At 39.2% G+C, this 20,455-nt stretch overlaps 2 protein-coding genes and 1 long non-coding RNA gene across 8 annotated transcripts in view; 2 read left to right on the top strand and 1 right to left on the bottom strand.

The window, feature by feature from the left end:
* Window positions 1-236: 236 nt before the first annotated feature.
* spryd7b (SPRY domain containing 7b) lies at window positions 237-6,792 on the bottom strand. The gene is made up of 5 exons (XM_063498204.1): window positions 6,605-6,792; window positions 5,306-5,422; window positions 4,719-4,885; window positions 2,418-2,520; window positions 237-1,393 (listed from the first exon to the last, which is right to left on the bottom strand). Exons 1-5 carry the CDS (start codon window positions 6,708-6,710, stop codon window positions 1,296-1,298), a joined length of 591 nt encoding a protein of 196 aa, XP_063354274.1. The 5' UTR covers window positions 6,711-6,792; the 3' UTR covers window positions 237-1,295.
* Window positions 6,793-7,613: 821 nt separating this feature from the next.
* trim13 (tripartite motif containing 13) overlaps window positions 7,614-20,455 on the top strand; it is an 18,252-nt gene continuing 5,410 nt past the window's right edge. Inside the window, exons 1-7 of one of the 6 annotated variants that reach the window (XM_063500105.1) lie at window positions 7,614-7,706; window positions 8,399-9,426; window positions 9,964-10,055; window positions 10,712-10,823; window positions 11,135-11,223; window positions 11,337-11,488; window positions 11,601-11,635. In XM_063500105.1, the coding sequence (XP_063356175.1) occupies window positions 8,405-9,426; window positions 9,964-10,000 (1,059 nt within the window). In that variant the 5' untranslated portion in view covers window positions 7,614-7,706; window positions 8,399-8,404 and the 3' untranslated portion in view covers window positions 10,001-10,055; window positions 10,712-10,823; window positions 11,135-11,223; window positions 11,337-11,488; window positions 11,601-11,635. The other 5 variants (XM_063500103.1, XM_063500104.1, XR_010096638.1 and 2 more) reach the window with 5 other exon arrangements.
* Window positions 11,681-12,795, top strand: LOC134646266 (uncharacterized). Its single transcript, XR_010096639.1, has 2 exons — window positions 11,681-12,121; window positions 12,583-12,795. It is a non-coding gene; the product is annotated as an uncharacterized LOC134646266 (long non-coding RNA).

Consider the following 20,455-nt stretch of genomic DNA (forward strand, 5'->3'; position numbering starts at 1 on the left):
GAGTACGTAACAGATCGCAGAGCGAGGGGAGGAGTTATTGCATACCTCCTGTCTGGGCTGCCCTGGTTTCCACGGCTTTCCTCGATGCAGTGACAATAAATTCACCTGCGATTTATTGCGCACGACGACGACTTTCGGACGTAAAAAAGCTGCAAAACCGCTACGTTAACAGCGAGGCGAATGGAAAATATTCAGCTTCATGATCTACAATCTCAAGACAGGACAGTGGTCCAGAATGATGCCGCCAGACACAAAACTTTAATGAATCAACAATATTTGGTTTCATACAATAACATCATTAGTGCAAACAAGGACAAGCATTTGAAATATTTAATCGTCACACTTCAGCAGCGGATATGCAATGCCTGTACATAACGACAACTCCACGTTTCTGATATATCTCTAATCAGAGACGATCAGCACCAGCTCTGGAAATATTCAGATAGTTAGAATACACACAATCTATATTTTTTAGGGTGAAAAAAGGGCTGCTCAAAGAAGTGATTTATATATATTAGTGTTTACAATTTCAGAAATATGTCAGTTTCCAGCACCATCACCTCCTGGAATGTGCACTGATTTATTGTTTGTATTAATCTCCCTATCAACTCTAAATAATGCAGTGACATTAATCATAAAGGTGTTGCGGTATCTCCATATTTTCATTGCGTGATAATTCAAAAAGGCAGCATAACAGTTAATGTATTAGAATTATAGCTGACCCTTCATTGGGTCACTAACTTCTGCTGGCCAAAACAAAATACATATTATATCAAAAAAAATAAGATGCCAAACTTTGATCTGGAAATCAAATAAATACAAATAAATACAGGGTGTATGCTGAGATGTTAGTATGATATTTTGGATGATATATATAAAGCAATGTCAATAACACATGGCTTCTCATCCTGAAAAACAGTGAACATACCATTACATCCATTGTCCGTTATCTACACACATGTATTGTGGATTAAAGCAGCAACTGAAAGGTTTTCAATTAATACGGATTGATTATTACTGACATAAGTTTGTGATTTTACAGCTTTCCATCATCATGGACTGTGACAGCCGATTGTAGTCGAACAAAGAAGAGAAATCCCCACTTCTTCATGGGTACTCTAAAGTCAATCCAGAGCAGCAGTAGAGAGAGAGTAAACAGGGGGAACGAAACAAGATGCCTCCAAGCCACGCATAATGATACTACCAGTTAAGGTCAAACTGTAGTGATACAGAGGTTGCTAAGAGATATAGAGGAGGGCGACAACATATAGAGGGGCTGAGGCCGAAGTGCTCCTTTAGAAGATTTGTTGTTCAAAGAGGATCTTCTCAAATCCTTGTGGAGGAGTGTGATAGAAGTCATTAAACTGGCAGTCTAAGATGGCACTGTCATCCACTAGAACAGAAGATAAAGACACAATAAATCATAAGTTCAGACACTGTATTCTTGTTCACGTCTTAACTTTTCTATGGTTGAACTTCACCTTTAAAGACCCTGAAAGTATATACTCTGTGAAAACAGCTTTAGGTTTTCTTCTGTTTATGAGATAAACTCTCAAAACCTCAACCTGAGCCTGTGTACCTGTGTTGTCTGAGAATGTTACCAAACACAGGGATGAAAACAGCACATTATAGATGTGTTTGTGTATGCAGAATTGCAGTGGTCGGGATTGGGGGTATAAATGAAACAGATTTCATCCAAAATATCTGGGTATTAATCGCAACTTTTACCTACAACTCTCAGACACTCAGGACATGCTAGCGAATTAATTCTGATTTGGCTGTTTACACCACAATATTACACCAAGATCTGATTTACAAGTACACATGGAAGCAGTCCAAATTAAAGGTGATGTGATCAGGTTCCAGGTGATCCCCCCCCCCCGATCTTAAATACAATTTCGGACACTTGCGATTGCATTCTGATCACGGCTTTAGTTAGAGAGTTCAGGTCAAGAGCAAACATCCTACATGTGTGCTGTCCAACATAAAACTGCCAGCTGATTATCTGGACAAGCTCTACACATCAGATGGAGAACTGAATCAAGTCACTGAAATCATAGCAGTAACTTTTTACTGGACTAAATTATGCATGTCTCGATTCTCTGTGGCAAGGCCGCTGCCTTCTGATGAAAGCTGTGTTTGATCAGTTCAAATAGAGCACTCTTTCCTGTGTGTGGCAAAATATTCACATTAAAAACTCTATTAAACCCTATTCAAATAAAACTGTCAGCCTGTCTGTAGAACAGCTGTGCAAAGATGTGCAATACAGCCCTCTAGTGGAATCAAGTTGTAACTGCTATAACGAATACAAAAAGATCCATACATTTGTTTTTGTTATATTCAAGTAAGGCAACAATGATCATATGGTTAGCAATCATTGATAACTAGTGAACATACGAAACCAAGAATCAACTTACCATAAACAACAGGGTATACAGTGCCTCGGATCCCTGAGGCAGGACAATGCATGTTCTTTCCGTTCAGATATAAATTCAGCTCCACGTGGTCATATGTGATTCCCTGAGGAACACAAATACACAAGCTGAGAAAAGCATGAAACTCTTGTTGAAGTATCTTATCTCGGGAGGTCACAGCTTAAACATGTTTAAAAAACATGCCAAGGCATTTTTTGATGGATAAACAAAACAATGAAGACATGCTAAATCTCTGCCACCAACACCGTGTTAGTGTCTAATCCAAAACCGGTTCTATGCATTTAAACCAAAAACAAACAAACCCACCAACACTGTAGCACAAAACTGCTGCTCCCAAAGCTGAAACCACTGACATCAATGGGAGGGGCTACCCCCAAAAAAGATGATTTACAGCCCGCAGACTGAATGTGTTCATGACGTTCTTCCCACAGAAATCACCCCAACTTCTACCACACAACAGCTGGTTTTCAAACCTGTCAAAATGTGGGCTTGTACTCAAAAGGCGCCGAGCGAGAACTGACTCAAAACTGCACTGCATCAGCAGAAAAGAGGTAATAATCATCAGCACTTAGCCGATTGAACCCGTAAATTAAATCTTAGCCTTTGTAATCAAAGACTTAAGAGTTTAGAAGTATGCCTAAGTAGCCTGAATAACTCAAGAAACACTAGTGAGGGCCAATGTGTGCGAGGGCCACTTATGTCAGTTTGTTTAGCTGCCTAGTGTTCCAGTAAGAAGTGATAAAGAGAACGGATGATAACGTACATGTGTGCTGCACCACAACCTTACAAGCTAGTTAGTTACAAGCTGTGTAAAGTTCACCTTACTTACATAAAAAAAACTGTCGAAAAGCATCGACTGCTAATAAGCTGTCCAGTTACTGTCTCTGAGAAAGGCCGTGCACTTATATTCTTTTTAACTTTGTGACTGCTTCTATCTGTCTTTATGATTATTTGATATAAATAAAGGATATTAAATGTGCAGACTCATTGCACGTGGGCTGCAGAATACCATCATATAGGATAGAACAAACACCACAGATCAAATGCTGGATCTGATAAATCCTATTGCTTTTTGAAAAATATAAGCTCATCTTGAATTGTGCGTATGGTGTGCATGTTCACAGTCACACACGGCAAACGATCTCAGTACAGCAACTCAGTGATCAATCACAACTTTCATACAAGTTGGTTTCTCTAGCGAAAATATTTGCAGAGATGGATCACTCCGTGTGTGTCAGAAAACATTCAAACAGCTAAATCTGAAACACAGTGCAGAGTGAGTGATTGATCTAAATTTGATGAAAATGAAAATACTTTGTGTCATAATAAAATTAATGATAATCACTTACTCTTTACCCCTTTAAAGCCTACTAAGAGTCTACTGGGATCTGAGTGGTTTCTGTCAAAGTTTAGGCCTGCTTATAAAACCAAATAACTGGGTTTACATCAGAAATTACAAGAGTGGTCTCTGCCTATGCAGCTAACCTTGGAAAAACCCGGAAACTACTCTAATGGATATCAAACCGTGTTTTTATGGGGAAAAGAATCAAAAGGAGTGTCTGAGGTGTCAAAAATCGCCATTAAAGGGTACAGGGGAGGTCATCAAATGTCTTTATGGGGGAAAGCGTTCATAATTCTCTTTGCACAAGTTTCTTCCTTTGCATTTACGTAGTTCCAGTATGACAAGTTAATCTGTAGGAATACCTTCTTGCTTTCTTTTAAGGCAGGTGACTTTGGTGCACTCGTACTACTATTACTAACAGACTTAAAGGGTTTCCACGGTGACCAAAGATTAAATTATGGTAAAACTGTATAGTAGTAGCAGAACCAAACATTGCCCTATAAAGAGCATGGTTGGATTTTCTACACCATCAATCCGCTTTTAAAAAAATCAATTTGTTCCAACCTCAAGTCTGAACTCATTAAAGTTGTATCTTTTTAAAACTTATTTCAGAGTCCTGACAGTTTTGTGAACAATTCCAATAATATGTAATAAAAAAGGGATGATCAGCAGCTGTGTAGAGTATGTTCTCTGCAATAAATCGTTTCAGTACTTACAACACAAGATATTTTTATCTCTGGAACAGCCTTTAGGATAAAAGTTAATGTTTTTAGTTCCCACCCCAGTTCTAATTGATTCCACGAGATTCTGAGAAAACCCTCTCCCCAAAAAACAGTTCTCCATTTTTAGCTTCACAGCCCAACTAATAACACTTAAACATTTCAAAGATCAGGGCATCATAATTAAATATGTAATTAAGCCCAATTATTTTTGTGACCTACCACAATATCCCCCTCCTGAGGAATGCTGTTAGCAGGTAGACGATTCTTCTCTTCATTATTGTGGTAAATGGAGCCATCGTGCCTCAGGACTAGGCTGTTTGTGTCTCTGCCCATAGGCACTTGGTTGAGATTCACTTTCTGGGTTGCCACACCTACCCCCCACACACCTACACACAAAGCACACCACTCAAGTACGAAGATGTGAAGGGCACACACCAATAACATGTTCATTTTAAAACGTGCATTCCAAACTATCCTGATATTTGATGACTTCCAATCTATGTTACAAACTTTACTACAATGTTTTTCTGGACTGAGATCTGATTGTTTGCTTTAAAACTGTTGAGAATGTCATCTCAATCACTCTTTTACCACAAACTACATGTACAAAAATATAATGTGTGCTTTCAAATATGGTCATTGCAAGAAGAAAAAAAAAAGTAAGCATGAACCAGTGAGCATGCAGTCACAAGACCAGTGTTGCATCTAAAAATAGTGTGTCAATAACTCCCAGCAGGAACGCAGAAAATTGCAATCATGAAGGAAAAGAAGACGATAACTAAAAGGCTTAAAAGCCAAGTGCTCACCAGTGGACTGGATCTTAAACTCAAAATAACTTTTGTTCTGGTGCAAAGGAGCATTGGCCAGGCAGCCTCCGGTTCCACATATCCTTCGGCCGCTCTTTACAATGACAACATCTGTGCCTGCAAGACAAAGCAAGGCTCGATTTTACTTTCAACTGATGAAATGCACTTTCTAGATCACATGATACCCGTGAAACAGCTGAAAAGACTTTTACATTATTAATATTGTTGATTCATTTTCTATCAGTAAGTTTGTTGTTTAAGCTGTACAACAACTGTGGCTGGCCAATTCTCCCGATGCCATTTGAAAATCCAGATAGTGCACGTGGGGGAAAAATTAAGTTTATGCTCAATGACTCAGTGAATAAAGAACACAGATTGTATATAAACGACAGGTGACCTGGCTCCATTCCCTCCATGTTTATGCAGTCTTCTGATCCAGACCATCACCACTTTAATAAAAATAGCCTTTAAGTTGTAATCCTATGATGAATCCAGGCGAGGCCATGCCTTTAATATTTTACGGTAACAACTACCATTTAAAAAACATCATAACTTTTAAATTATGATTGTATCTTCTAAAAATTACTAGTTCACTTCCATCTTAATGTGCAGAGGCTGAGACAGGTGAACATGTTTTTTTTCCTCAAATACAAAAGCACACATGTCGTGATTTCTAATGTCACAACCTGTTGTGAAGTCTACTTAAGTAGATCTCCAGGAAGCAGTAAGTCATACTTTACAATGTAGTAGGAAACATGTTGTGGCCAAGATAAAAATGGACAAATGTGTATATTTCTCCATTTATCAGTGAACATTGAAACTAGCTGATTAATCCGTTGTGTCCAAAGATACAAAGTAAATACAGCTTTCTGCTTAAATCACAGTAATTTAATGTGTCTTAAATTCTCTTTGGGGCGCAAACAGGGGGATTCTGACAGCTTCCATCCATGAACAGTTGTAAAAGAGCTCAGGTTCAATTATCTGCCCGGTTAGTTGTTGCTGTCTCTGTCTTGTGTCATGTCAAGCTGTGGTTAGCAACAACTGAAAGCCCTGTTGAAAGTTTACCTAGTGAACGTTTTAGGGCAGCTCACTGCAACAAACAGAAACATTTAGCCTAGCAGCGCAGGTAAATTTACTAGCAGCTATCGGCTAGCGAGCTAGATGTAGCAGCGGAAGTAGCAAACCACCTTGCCACACACACACACACACACACACACACGGAGAGAGAGGCAGCTGGGCGTGTGTAGACATAAACTGCTCGTACATGAGCAGCAAGAATTACACGCAAACTTCACTTACCCATGTGATGAGTATCTAACTGAACTGTGGGCATTTCTTTGAGGGGAATATGCCCCGATCCGCCATCTCCGCAGCAGCCTAGACAACACGTAAACATCGCAGCCATTATTATTTTTCTCCACGACACCAGCCGAACATCCGGAAACAAACTTAGACCAGAAACCAAAGAGCGCTGGACGTCAAAGCGTCAAGAGGTCCCGCTGCGCAACGGCGACACCTAGCGGCAGAGGGCGCTGCAGCATAAGCCCCTGCTACCCCTGCTGTATCCAATCACAGCGCCTAAGATAGGCAGTTGCTCCTGATGGCATGGAAACAAGGGAAGAAAATTAAGGTCAACATTTCTACACGTGACTAAGTAACTATTGGATATCGATGTTACATAACCCGAAACTAAGAGAGAGTGAATTTTGGAGGGAAAACATCAAAGGTTTAATGGTGGATACATAGCCTACTAATGGAAGAGTACCCATGTAGATTTGATTTCGCTCAGCACAGTGCACCTGATGTACTTTAAGTTATTTTTTTTTCAGTTTAGGTTCACATTTGAGGCTCCATAATAACAAAGCATTTAAAGGTAGTTTGTAATATATATATATATATATATATATGTAAATCAGCTAATATAGATGGGCGTCCACACGTGCGCCTCTTAGCGTGTAAACCGTTTGCAGGTATATATTGACAAGTGCCAACACGAGGGACAGAAGTAGTCCACTGTAGAAAAAAAACGTGCAACTGCAAAGCTGCGACTAAAACCTGGTTGACAGTTTTTCACGCTGGAATGTTTTGCATAGCAACAGCCCCTCCCCCAACAGACAAGCAGGGATCCTCTGCAAATTACCCGCAGGGCTAAAAACGTAAACATCCCGATCTTCAAGGGGAAACCTGTCAAATCGCTTTAAAACGCCAATAGTTTTCATTTCGGTATGGATTTATGTGCAGTTTAAATTATAAGTGCGCCGTTATAGAGGAGTTTTTATGCTGCAGAAAATATTTTGCACGCCACTGAAATGGTTAACTCCAAACCCGGAAAAGGGCGAAGTCTGCACAGCAACAAGCGCCATGATTGCGTTGCACTGTGCGTCTCAGCAGTCAGCAGCTGGTGAGTGAATCTTTTGGTCCAGTAGTTGCATGTTACTATGCGCTTGCAAAATCTGTCACAGCCCTCCTTCAGTACCTTGCCAACAGGAGCGACTCTAACGCGAGCGCTGTTTGTCGATAATTTGTCGCATTGGATTGGTTAGACGACGGGGATTTAGGGGCTCAGCTCAGCTAACCACCGTCCTATTTTGCAATACACAGCTAGGAGATAATGATTTACTGTTAACTATAAAGTTACTGATGATTCTGATTCGCATCCAACCTGCAGAGATCTCTCGCTCGCTCTCTCTTTTTTTTAAAGTTTCTTACAACGCCAACTGGCAACTGAGATACATCAAAAATCAGGATGTTGCGTGACCCAAATTGCTCAAACGGAGCTTTTGGCAGAGCTCAATCCAAGCTTTTACGCGCGTACAGGGATCCGAGTCGGTTTCACTTTTGGGATGGGGATATTCCACACACATTTGGAACGTGACAGCCAAATCTGTATCCTTTGCGATGCTTCATCATTTTTTTTCTTGTTCAAATATTGCATCTTCTGCCTTATGGGGAGGCATCCCTTAGTGGGTGCGTATTGTGTAGTGCGTTTTATCGTGTGCTTTTGTTGCTGTTGGGTTTTTGTTTTGTTTTGTTGTTTGTTCGTTTGTTTTCTAAATTGAGCATCGATTTGACGCCTGGATGATGTGTTTGCAGGGTGCAATGGAGCAGCTAGAAGAGGAACTTACATGCCCAATCTGCTGCGGTCTGTTCGAGGACCCGCGGGTCTTGCTGTGCTCACACAGCTTTTGCAAGAAATGCTTGGAGGGACTCTTGGAGGGGAATCGAGGTCCAGCTTTTAGGACACCTTTCAAATGCCCCACCTGCCGCAAAGAGACCCCCCACAACGGCGCAAACAGCCTGCAGATCAACTACTCTCTGCGCGGGATAGTCGAGAAGTTCAGCAAAATAAAGGTTATACCCAAAATGTCTGTATGTAAACAACACTCCGGTCAGCCTCTTAACATATTTTGCGCCACCGACTTGAAACTAATATGTGGATTTTGCGCAGCGACGAATGACCACGAAGGGCACAAGTTCTGCTCCTTGGAGGATGCGTATGAACGGGAGAAGAAGGCGTTTGATGAGCTGCTTTGCGGGGTGAAGAACTGGCGTAGCGCAGATTACCTGTCCTGCCTGGATACACTACAAGCCAGTAAGAAAAGGGCGCTTCTGTCGGTCAGTAAGGACGCAGAGAAGGTAAAAAACTATTTCGAGAAACTCATCAGTGCCCTTGAATGCAAAAAGAATGAGATCCTGTCCGACTTCGAAACACTAAAGCTGGTGGTGATGCAGGCATACGACCCGGAGATCAGCAAGCTGAGCGCAGCGCTGGAGGAGCAGAAACGGGCGCTCAGCATCGCTGGGTCTTTCGGGAGCGTTTCCGACCCCCTGTGCTTTCTGCAGCAGATGCAAGAGTTCCGGGACAAGTTGAAGCTGCTTAAGAATACTCCACTGCCGTCTCGGAAAGACATGGACGTCGGACCCCTTGTGCGTAATTTCGACGTTAAAAACTGGGATTCATTGAGGCTCAGGGAAGTGGACAGGATGTCGGTCCCCCACGAGAGTGGCTCCTACCGAATAGGGAACAAACGCATGGGAGTGCCCAGATGGATCAGCATTCTTATCCTCACACTTATCACCTCGTTGGTGCTGTCTCTGCTGCTGCCGCACACCTTCACAGCGTATGTGACCACCCAGATAGCAAGACGACATTGAATCTATGTTGATTTTTCATCCGAACCGTCGTATATGGTCGGGGTTGAAATGCCAATGTTGTAACAACATTGAAATACTGTGGTAAACCGACGGTCTTACTATAGAGACGTTGTAACGATGTTGATTCACCGTTGTTTTTTTGTCATTGATATTTGATCTATTTATAGTCGACCAGGTGACAACAACAACGTCGAGAAAACGTCTATTTATAGTTGACGATCATTCGGCTCCGGTCACCATCAAAAACCATCGATTTGTAGTTGAGCATTAAATTGCATTGCAACTGATCGGGTATAAAGTACCAGAGAAAGTAGATTTATTGTTCATTTGTTATCAATGACTTGGTCTAGTTCACCAGCTTTAAAAAATCGTGTCTACGTGCAATTTATGTATAGTTGACCGGGAAATTAAAGCAGCGATCACTTGGACTATTCCGCAGCACCCCTCTCACATTGGTACACCCCCCCCCCCCCCCCTCCCCCGGTATTCATTGTCTTCTACAGTAGAGCGGGACATTTAATTTACTCTCAGCGGAATTGACCGGAGAAGGCATCAGTTCATGCACTGCACTGGCCTGCACCACGATTAGTATAAGGTAAGAATGAATGATTTTTTTTCCTACTCGGTATTTCCATGTTTGCATTTGAATAACAGTAAAAAAAACTTGTTAATGTTGTACATTAACGAGTTTTTTAAATTGTGTCTACTTCTTACAATCTGGCAACAAATAAATTGCACTGCGAACAAAGTATATCAACAAAGAAAACATTTTCGTTTCATAATTTCTTCGTTATATTCCCTTACAAAGCTAGCTTTAACGCTTCGAGGGTTCCTTTGTTCTTGCCATCGCCTCGGCGCTTGACCCAGACTTTCGCTCTGTAGTTGCTTAGTACTACAAAAAATTCTAAATCTGTGATATATGATTGATAAACGTAAAGTTAACTGTATAAACGTGTTCAATGACTTTGTTACTTTTGATGATTGGAGAGCACTCGCTTCAATTCGCACACGAAAACTTTAGACTCAGTTTGAATGCTCACGCAGCATGCGTGACTGTACGTTGCACGCTCAACTAACTTTACGTTGCACGCGTACATGACTTTCCGTTTGTGCCTTGAATAATGAATAAGGCTACGTCCACACGTACCAGCGTATTTTTGAAATACGCTGGTACGCTGATTTTTCTATGCGTTTGCACCTTTTGTCCACACGTAATGTATGTCTGGCCGTACATTGTGTTTGTATTTCCAGGCACATTTCACGAAGCAGAACGCAGTCTTCAGAGATATCCACGTGAACGCTGTGATACGTCTGACCTTCAGTCCGAAGAAGAAACCCAGACCAGTCTTAAAAGAAAGCACAAGTAAAACCTTTATATTCACAAACATATCTTTGATTGTTAAGAATTTATGATCTTGTCTTTTATACATATCTGTGGTGCTTGCATACTGCAATATCACCACATAATATAGTCCAAAAAGTGGAAGTTTGTAAACTTTTTAAAAATGCAAAGCCGTGTACACTTGTGCACTTCAAAAATTCATTGTATACTGTACCTTCTTGCACGTCTCTGTTTCCTGTGTGTGTTGTTAGAAATCAAACTAACTTTAGGAAACAATATGCCAAAAGCATATTTACAATTACTTAAGACCGTTTTTAATTTATTTTCTTTAGACCAAATCCCCTGTACACATATACGGACTCAGAGGATGAGCAGCCTACAAAAAAACGGTTTCCCCAGGCCCCTCGAGTGAAAATACCAGGTAATAAAATACTGTCTAGTGTCTGTGTACATATCTGTGTCTGACACGAGGAAACTTTTTTGACAAGTTGTCTGTATTCTTAAATACTTAAAAAATTATCTTTTTCTAAACAGCCCTCATCACTCCGCAGTCTGCCCCCCAGCCCACTGATAGCAACCATCATAATGCCCCACCCAGCTTCCGGCACCTTTCGCCACTCCGGCACAAACCGACACAGCTTTGCGATCTCCCCAGCATGCAGAGTCTGATGTCTTCCCTATAGATGGTATGCTTTTAAAAAAGCTTTAAAGCTGCATCACAATGTCATTGTACTCTTATCTTCAAAACACCAGTTTATACTCCTGAATGTCATCTTGTTGTGATTTTTTTTTCTGTAGATTCCAGAGACTCTGTGAGGCCACTATTACAAGGCAAGTTTGAAAATCTTGGAATTTCACAGTTTACATGGTATAACAAATATATGTGACAGGCAAAAACTAGTAAACACTTTTAGCAGTTACAAGAACTAACAAATGAATATCCAACAAAAGTGAATAGAAATACATTGCACTGCCAATACTTTGGTTTATTCTTTGTATGACTTGAAAATCAGGCTTTAGGGAAAACCAAATGACATGTTTCTATCATCAATTACATGAAGTAAACACACAAGCACTTGCATACACATTTAAGACATGAGACACACTAATTCCATCTCTTAAAATGTGTCTATAGGTGAGACGCTTTGCGTTGATTGGTGCTGCTGGACCACACTGGAGGTGCGAGTCCGCCGTGTAATGGTTTATGCCATTACAAAGGAGCTGGCCTCTGTACTCAACTGGGCAGGGAAAAAATACCAAGGACCAGACAAAGCAAAAAAGGGCATTTAAAGAGACAGCGCTGTGCAGATGCATATTTGGTAAGTTTTAACATTTATTGTAGTTTTATGAGCCTAAAGTGAACAATAAAGGGATCAATTGATGTGCTGGGTGCGTTTCACATTTCCTATGTCTGTTTTTTGCTATATTACTTTGTCTTTCTTAATAACAAGACTTTCATGTCCGGTTAATCTGGAGATGGAGTCTTTGGTCTTCGGCTTGTTTTGTCCTCGGGTTGTACACTTTGTACAGCCCGAGGACCCCATGTTTTCTTTTTTTTTTTTTTAAGGATACACGGCACACCATGCTAAGACATATCACATTTTCAGCTTATAGGCCTTTGGGAATCAAATGCGGCAGTTTGCTGATTTCTGCCTGGTGACTTTCATGTTTATCAGCCTAGGAGTTTACATACTTTCTCCCTGCTGAAGACAATTAACAAGAGCTTATTCATGTGCTCTAATTCCCTTTTTTTTGTGTGTGTGTCTATTTTTTGTCCTAGATGGCCTGGCGCAGCAGGTAGGGGCGAACTCTATGTCTGAGTTGGTCTTTGCTCAAGCAGTCCAGAAATGGCTCAGATATGCTCCAGATCGTACGGGTGGCGCGCAGGACACACATCATCCATCCCCATCCCGGAGTAAATAATAAAAAGTGACGTGAAACATAGAAATGTAAATAGGAAACTTTGTCTTTTAATAAAGTATTTTGCAAATGATACATGTCTATTGACCTTTTTTGGTTTTTTGGTTTTTTTCAATAAAAAGCAACTGTGCGAAAGAGGTGGAAAATCAACACCATAGCTCAACAGTGTTTCAATATCAGAATCTGACATTGTTTCAATGTCAACAGTGTTAGAAAATATAACGTCGAATCAATGTCAGGTTTCAACATTGATTCAACATCAAAACCTGACGTTGTTTCAACGTTAAAAATGGGTGCAAGAGTGACGTTGGGTCAACGTCACACTTCAACGTTGCTTCAATGACGTCGCCTGATATTGACTCAACATTGTTTCAATGTTTCCTTGCTATCTGGGCAGGGAGGCTGAATCACTTCTCGCTGCACTTTTCTCTCTCTTTGCACATACCGGTGCGTGCCTGCAGGAAATCAAGGACATTTACATAGATGTGGTTGATGCAGGTCAGAAATATATCATGCAGTTAATCGACTCTACTGCCCGCTTTATTGGCAGTTATAATTTACCCACTAACTAGACAGCGCTAACTCACAGCTGTCAGATAATTTACACATGACAAGTGAGATGTAAAACTCTAGCGAATACTTTAAAACATCTAATTGTTTATCGTGTCTTTGTTGTTTTTGTTTGTTTTTTGCCTTATTGAACAAGCTGCAACCTCGATGAAGCCATAGAATCAATCGAATCAACCCTTAATCCTCTGAGGTTATAGCCTGTCTTTTCATCAAGTAAACACCAATTCACTTTTTTCCATGTGTAATCGATTCCTTTTTTCCTAAAAAAAAAAAAAAAGAAAAGAAAACAAAAGAAAGAAAACAAAACAAAAATATAAAATAAAATCATTTCATATTTGTTCAACGTGATTTTCACAAATAAATCTGAGAAATTTGAGTCAGCTCTTTGTTTTTATTTAATGCGACAGCTCAGAACGGGCTGCTTTTTCCAAATGTATACATGTAAATGCAATTCGATGAAGTAAGCAAGTGCGTAATGAAAGAATGCAGTGTGATCCACGGCTTCTCTCCCACAGAGGCTTCTGCGCCACAGTGATGCTGCAGCCTCTTCAAGGTTATAAGCGTTACATAACAGGGCCCGTGTGAAAAATTCAGCAGGCTGCAGACACAGCAGCTCCCAGTGATCACACCGCTCTTTGACGTGTGTGGATGAAACCTTACATCCTTATAGGTGTCTGTCAGATCATAGATCTGCAGGCAGTGGTGCATACTATTTTTGTTGTTGTTATGCGACTCATTCATTGCATGACTGTGTCCAGGCAGTGAAGTCAATCCTGCAGAGTGGGTAATTAATAGAAGTGTGTGTATATTCTCTGGTTTTCTGCTGTGCGTCTGAATAGAAATGAAAGTAACTTTGAGGCCTAAAACTCAAAACACGTGGTTAAATTGAATTAATCTGGGTTAACTCAAATCAGATACTTGGCTTTTTATTTATTTATTTTTAAATGGATCAGAGTAAAAGGACAGTGGATTGTGACTAAGGATCAGTTATCCTGTTGTTTATGTATTCCCCATATGCTTTTTGGAGAAGGAGACTCCATAAGATCACACCACAAAGCGAATCAGTGATGTCAGCACTGACCATAATTCAGGATCTACGTCATGGCACGCATGTACATATATATAGCTTTCTGTTGCCAGGCAAATACAGCATGGGTATAAAAGTAGGAGTCTCCATTAATATTTAATTTTAATCTCACGCAAATATAAACACAGCCTGTTAAATGTTAACTAGATAAAAATGAAACAAAACTACTGGGCGGCTGTATAACTGACTTTTTAACACGGCCATAAAGACAGTGCACGGTCAGCCGCTTTATACCAAAAGTGAGAATAAAAAACTCCAAGCTCTCATCTGGACAATCGGCGGTCACTAAATATTCAAATAATTTGTGAATAATCGTTTTAGTGTATCAAATATCACATTTCTGGAACATTTCCAGCACTCTGGGACGTTTTTAAACCCAGCATGTGATTGTAATTTTTTTAAATTGCTGCTTTATTGAATAATGAGTTTTCCCATTATTTTTCTCATTAGCGGAGTACAAATTTTACCCAGGAACCAATTTTCTCTTGGTGTGGGGGTGGATATGGGAACTAATGTACAGCCGTATATTAATGTAGGCAAAGGTAATAAAATGCGTCGAAAGGTATAAGCAGGTAAATATGCTTTTTTTTTTTTTTAATATCAGCAGTGATAGAATTGTTTATATATGCATTTTTAAGTCACTATAGGAATTTCAGACTGCACATCGATTATCGCTGCTTCCACATTTTGATGTGTGCGGAGTCTGTTGCTTTTCTAATGCGCAAAATGCTGGAATTTAAATGCAACACTTAGCATTTAAACCACAGCATTTAGAAAGACAAGATATAAATATTTCCAAAATTATAAGTAATGTTTTTTTCCCTTTCCCACCTACCCCGTCAATACACACACACACACACACAGATGTTTTAAGTCCACCGTATAGTCTTGGCAATATTAAAGATTAAGACATTATAGATAATTTAGTAAATCCGTATGAATAGTATAAAATATGCTTAATGTGTATATACAAGTACGAGGGCTATATTGTTTGTATAATTTCGTAAAACTGAAAAGTTCTTGCAAAGAAATAAATCAGGGATAATAAAATCCCTGACACTCTTTTATTAGAAATTCATAAATATCACCCTTGTTAAATGCACCAATTCTATTTTTCCTCTTAGTTTCATAAATACGTGATTTTCTGAACTTTTCATAATAATAATAATAATAATAATAAAGGCCCATAAGGCCAAATGGAAGGAAACTGCTGCAGCTGCATTTCGTCAGTAAAAGGGGAAATGTTGGACTAGACAGAAATCACTGTTCCCAAGGAAAAAAAGAAAGAAAATGCAAGCACTTAGTATGTGTTTCATACAAACTTTAAAAAACGGAAAGGTCTGGTATGTATAACTTTACAGAGGAGTGTAACAACGCAGTCAACTTCTCTATTAATTCTTTTCTAATTTATACACTCACATAAAGCCTACGTCATGTTTTAAAAGAATACAGATATTAACCAGCTTAAACGAGCCTATCCCAAAGGCCTGTAAATCGAAGTTAAACGCTTTTTTATTTAAGGGAGTCTGAATCTGGATCATCGTCAGCATCATCCTGGCAGCACTTAAAATGGAGGGCTTAGCCCGCCGCCCGAGCAGAACTACAGATTTAGTTCACAAAATATATCGCTATAGATTAAAAATATAAAGGCAGTTATAATGCAAAAGAATATGAGGTAAATTCTGACCGCTATAAGCAAGTTATTAAAAAAAAAACCCCAACAACTATCGAATAAACGGAGCTCAAATTGTTTTAAAAACCGTATTTTTTCTTTATTATATTTTATTTATTTAAAACACACTACACAAAAGTGAATTCAACTTGATTTTTCGGAAGCATTCCTGGTGTTTGGGCGACAATCCAAGCATGACTGTAACGACTTGAATCTGAAGCAAATCTGTGTCATCGCACTTTGCTGAATAGGCCTAAATATCCCAGCAGCGCTGCAGAAAGGCCACGCAGGCCATTGTGAGCATTTCTTCTCCGAGGACGGCGGCGCTTCTTAAAGCCGCGTTAATAGTTTCCGCTATCAGGAACACAAACGCTTTTCCTGTCCCTTAAAATAAGACTACTAAACACACCACACCGACACAAAGTTTAGCATGACAACTTGAAAACACATTGCAGACAAAACCGAATTAAAAGGTTTTTATTCTCAAAAGGTTTACACATAATAGTGAAGTGTAATAAAATGTAGTATACATATTTTACATGTCAATACAATATGGAATAGACATTAAGTAAGAATCAGTGAGTCAACCTGTACCTGTAAACATTTCTAAAGGCCAGCCTCTGTTTGCCACCACCTGAGTGGTCTGAGTACACTCAGTGGTGGTTAGTTGCTGTGATTGTGAGTGGCCCGCTTTGCTTCAGCAGCACGATCAATACTGGAGACTTCAGCTAGAGTGTTAACTCCAATATTTACGTGCTGCTACAGTAAGGCGACCAGAAAATGAGAATGAGGAAGCCCCAAACAACTTTTTCATCACAGCTGGGAGAGAAGAAAGGCTATGAGAAATTAATTCAAGTCAGTAAAGATTCTGTTTTATGCAAAAGTGACAGTACGTTACCTGTTACCTCAAGCTTTCACTGCAACAGTATGTTTCATGGAGGGACTGTGAGATGATAGCTATGTAGTATATTCAGGCTTTAGTGCGGCAGCACAGTATGGCCTGCATCTCAGTATAACCCACAAACCATTCCGTGCTGCTACAACATCACCAGAACTGCTGCTGCGGTCCTTCCATTCAAAACCGTCTCTGCTTCTGTGTTATTTGCGCTGTCTTCATCTTCTGGCCTTCTAATCCTTAGCACATGTTTACGGATGGATACAGAGCCATTACCTATTATTTAAACCACCTAAAGACGTTCAGGTGATCACCAGACTCAGATTAAAGTTTTTAGTCTTCTCCTAACGTGGCCAAGGAGACTCTGCATCTGAAACACACAAAACAAAAAGAAAAAGAGAGAAAATGTTTAATATAATACAGAAGTCCTTCTCAAAATATTAACATTAAATATTAAAGTGTTCTTTGTGCTCAAAAGTATGTGGACAGGAGAGCTTAACACTCTTGCGTTTGTTGAAAGCCTCATCTCAAAACTCTATGGGCATTAGTAAGATGCTGCACTCTTCCAGGAAATCACTTATCACGATTTCAAAGCCTGGCTGCCAAGATTTGCACCAATTTAGCCACAATATAAGGTCGGACAATGATGCTGGATGATAAGGCCTGGACCCTTGGCTAGCTGTCGGCCTCCAGTTCATCCACAAGCTGTTCGATGGGATTGAGGTCAGAGCTGTGTGTAGGCCAGTGGAGTTCTTCCACACAAAACTTGGAAATATATTTCTTTATAGATATTGCTCAATGCATGAAGCACTGTTGAAACTAGAAGACGTATTCCCCAAACTGTTGCCACATTTAAAATACAGAAATATTATTGTATGCTCTACAGTTAGGATTCCCCTCAACTTTGAGCCAAGCAGCTTATAGGAGCACCAATGTCCACTGACTTCGTAATGTACTTATAGTTTTACATCTGAAGTTTAAAGATCTACTTTTATTAAAAAACACAAATAGGAGTCAAAATTAAATGACTATTTATTTACACCCTTGCAAATAAGGCATGGACTGATTTATGTCAGCAGTGTAAAATTATTTGACAAGGCACTTTTCTAAAAGTCAGAAATCATTACTAAATTTCTCCCTAATGTAAATTTACAAACTATTGTTGCATTTTCATTCCACTTCCATTAGTGCTACTGGCAGATGTTCAAACACCCAAGTGTAAAACTAGCATATAGTGCACACAGTTCACTGTTCATACTCCATAGAAACTACTGAAAATAACTTAGGTTTAAAATTCATCTTAAAATAGGGCAAAATCAAAATGAAAGAATAATAATAATAGTTTACTTTTTTTTTTTTTTTTAAATATGCTCTTAAAAAAATTTAAATTCAAACAAAGAAAGGGGGTCATATGGAGAGACCACAAATATAAAATTTGCATGAATACTAACAGATATTTTGCCTTTTCAGGAGCCAGCACACAATAGGTCATCTGAAATGTAGAAGGAAGCAAATGCAAAAAAAGCAATTTGCCCATAACATAAAACAACAGCTCAGCAAATAAAATATCTTCTAGTTATATCAACTGAAGAATGTGCCAACCTTGATATAAAGTTTTAGGCTGCTGTAGTAAGTGTCAACAAAACATTTAAATCTTAAAACATGTAGAAGGTGTTAAAACAAACATTATCCTGATAATAATCCCATGGGAGATTTAGGCCAACAATTGTTACCACTAGAGGTCTCAATGGACCTGTAATTATGACCTTAGTCTGAAATGGACATGATAGCCTGAATCTGATAAAGTCTCTTGCATACTTCCTCTCCAAAAAGACACTGATAAGTTCGGCAGTTGTTTTCCTTCTCACACAAACTCCAGTCTAGTTCACATGAGAGACTAAAAAGAAAAGAAAAGCCACAAACATTTTTTTTTTCATGTGATAATAAAGGTGCGAGTAGGGATAACAACAATAGTGGCACAAAGGCACTGCTTTCATCAGTATACTGTAACAGACAAAAGTCTTTAATTTGAATTTGACTTTAAAACTTTGGTTGATGGCGTCTCACAAATACTTTACAAAATGGCCCAAGCTCTCACAGTATTATACAGCAATGGAAAAAAATCCCCAAACATGTTGTATTTCTCAATAAAGTGTTAAACAGATGCAACTTGAACTATGATGACTGCCAAAATAAAACTTGTTATACCAGCCTGCATAGAAATTTTAATTTTACCTCCTGTGCCATTACCGCAAAGTTTCTAATATCTAAAGGACATCGCGTGATTCTGACTTCAGGCAAATTAAACACCTTTATTAATGAGAGGCATTCATGATTACGGCCAAATTGCGTAACCCAATGTAGTCAACACAGGTGCAACAGCACAACTCAGTCAGACCTACCTGAGAGCGGCAGGTGGGTGGAAAAACAGTGAAGACCACTTAGTGTGGTGTACTTTTTTTTGCCCCCTTTCTACTTCCCTCTTCTACTTACCCAGTTTATAAGTAGAAGTCTAGCCCTTAATTCACAGATAATGTCCCTTATTGCCTAACATTAAAAACACATGGAAAAAACATAGTACAAGCTAAGTCAGTATGAAATTAAACACTTCCTCAATTCTAATTTTACAGTTGATATCATGCATACCTAAAATATTTTTTTGCACCTTCTAAATGACCAAAAAAATGAATAAAAATAAGATTGTTACTAAGAAAACAGAGTTTTAAGACATTTGAAGCTGCTGTTAATTTACAACTACAAACCAGGACTGTGCAATTGCCAAATTTGTGGGGCAAATTCTTGTTTTATTCCTAGGCTAATAAAGTCCACACTGCCTGTTAGGAGTGCAACAAAAATTAGACACCAGTCTTCAAACAAAAATGCTACACACACACTTGCTTCCCGATCACAGGGATTTGCCGTTTTTAGCTTTGTAAACGGAATAACTTGCATTAGCCATTCAAATAAAATAAAATTTAAAAAAAATTGACAGAAGACAGGAGTGTGTTCTGCAAAGCTGCAGGTGAGAAATGACATCAGACATTGTTTTTAAAATCATGAAAAATAAATAAATAAATAAATTTATGAGAAAAATAAATTCACTGATTTACAAAAAGGTTTTGCTAGTTATAAAAACAATGACAGCCCACTATTGTTACAGTGGATCTACTTTCCTGCAGAATAATCATGTATAATTTTCTCATCTCATATTTAGTTTGTACACACCCTGTTTTTTTTTGCAGAACAGCCTGATCTACACTGAAGTTGCAATCAAACAAACCTAAAATACTTAACAAAAAGCACACAAAGAAACAAACCAGGTAAGTTGTGCAATTTCCTTATAAGCTGATCATTTCTTTCCAAGTCCAGGTGGAACTGTTCACATCACTGACTCTAACCTCTCCCTATTTTTCTCTCTCTCCTTTAAAGGAAGCATGCCCGGACATGTCATCTTCTCGGCTCAGCCTTTTTAACCCATTCCTACAGACACTTGCTACCCATACAATGAC

The sequence above is a fragment of the Pelmatolapia mariae genome, linkage group LG16_19 (assembly GCF_036321145.2).
Source record: "Pelmatolapia mariae isolate MD_Pm_ZW linkage group LG16_19, Pm_UMD_F_2, whole genome shotgun sequence".
NCBI lineage: Eukaryota > Metazoa > Chordata > Actinopteri > Cichliformes > Cichlidae > Pelmatolapia > Pelmatolapia mariae.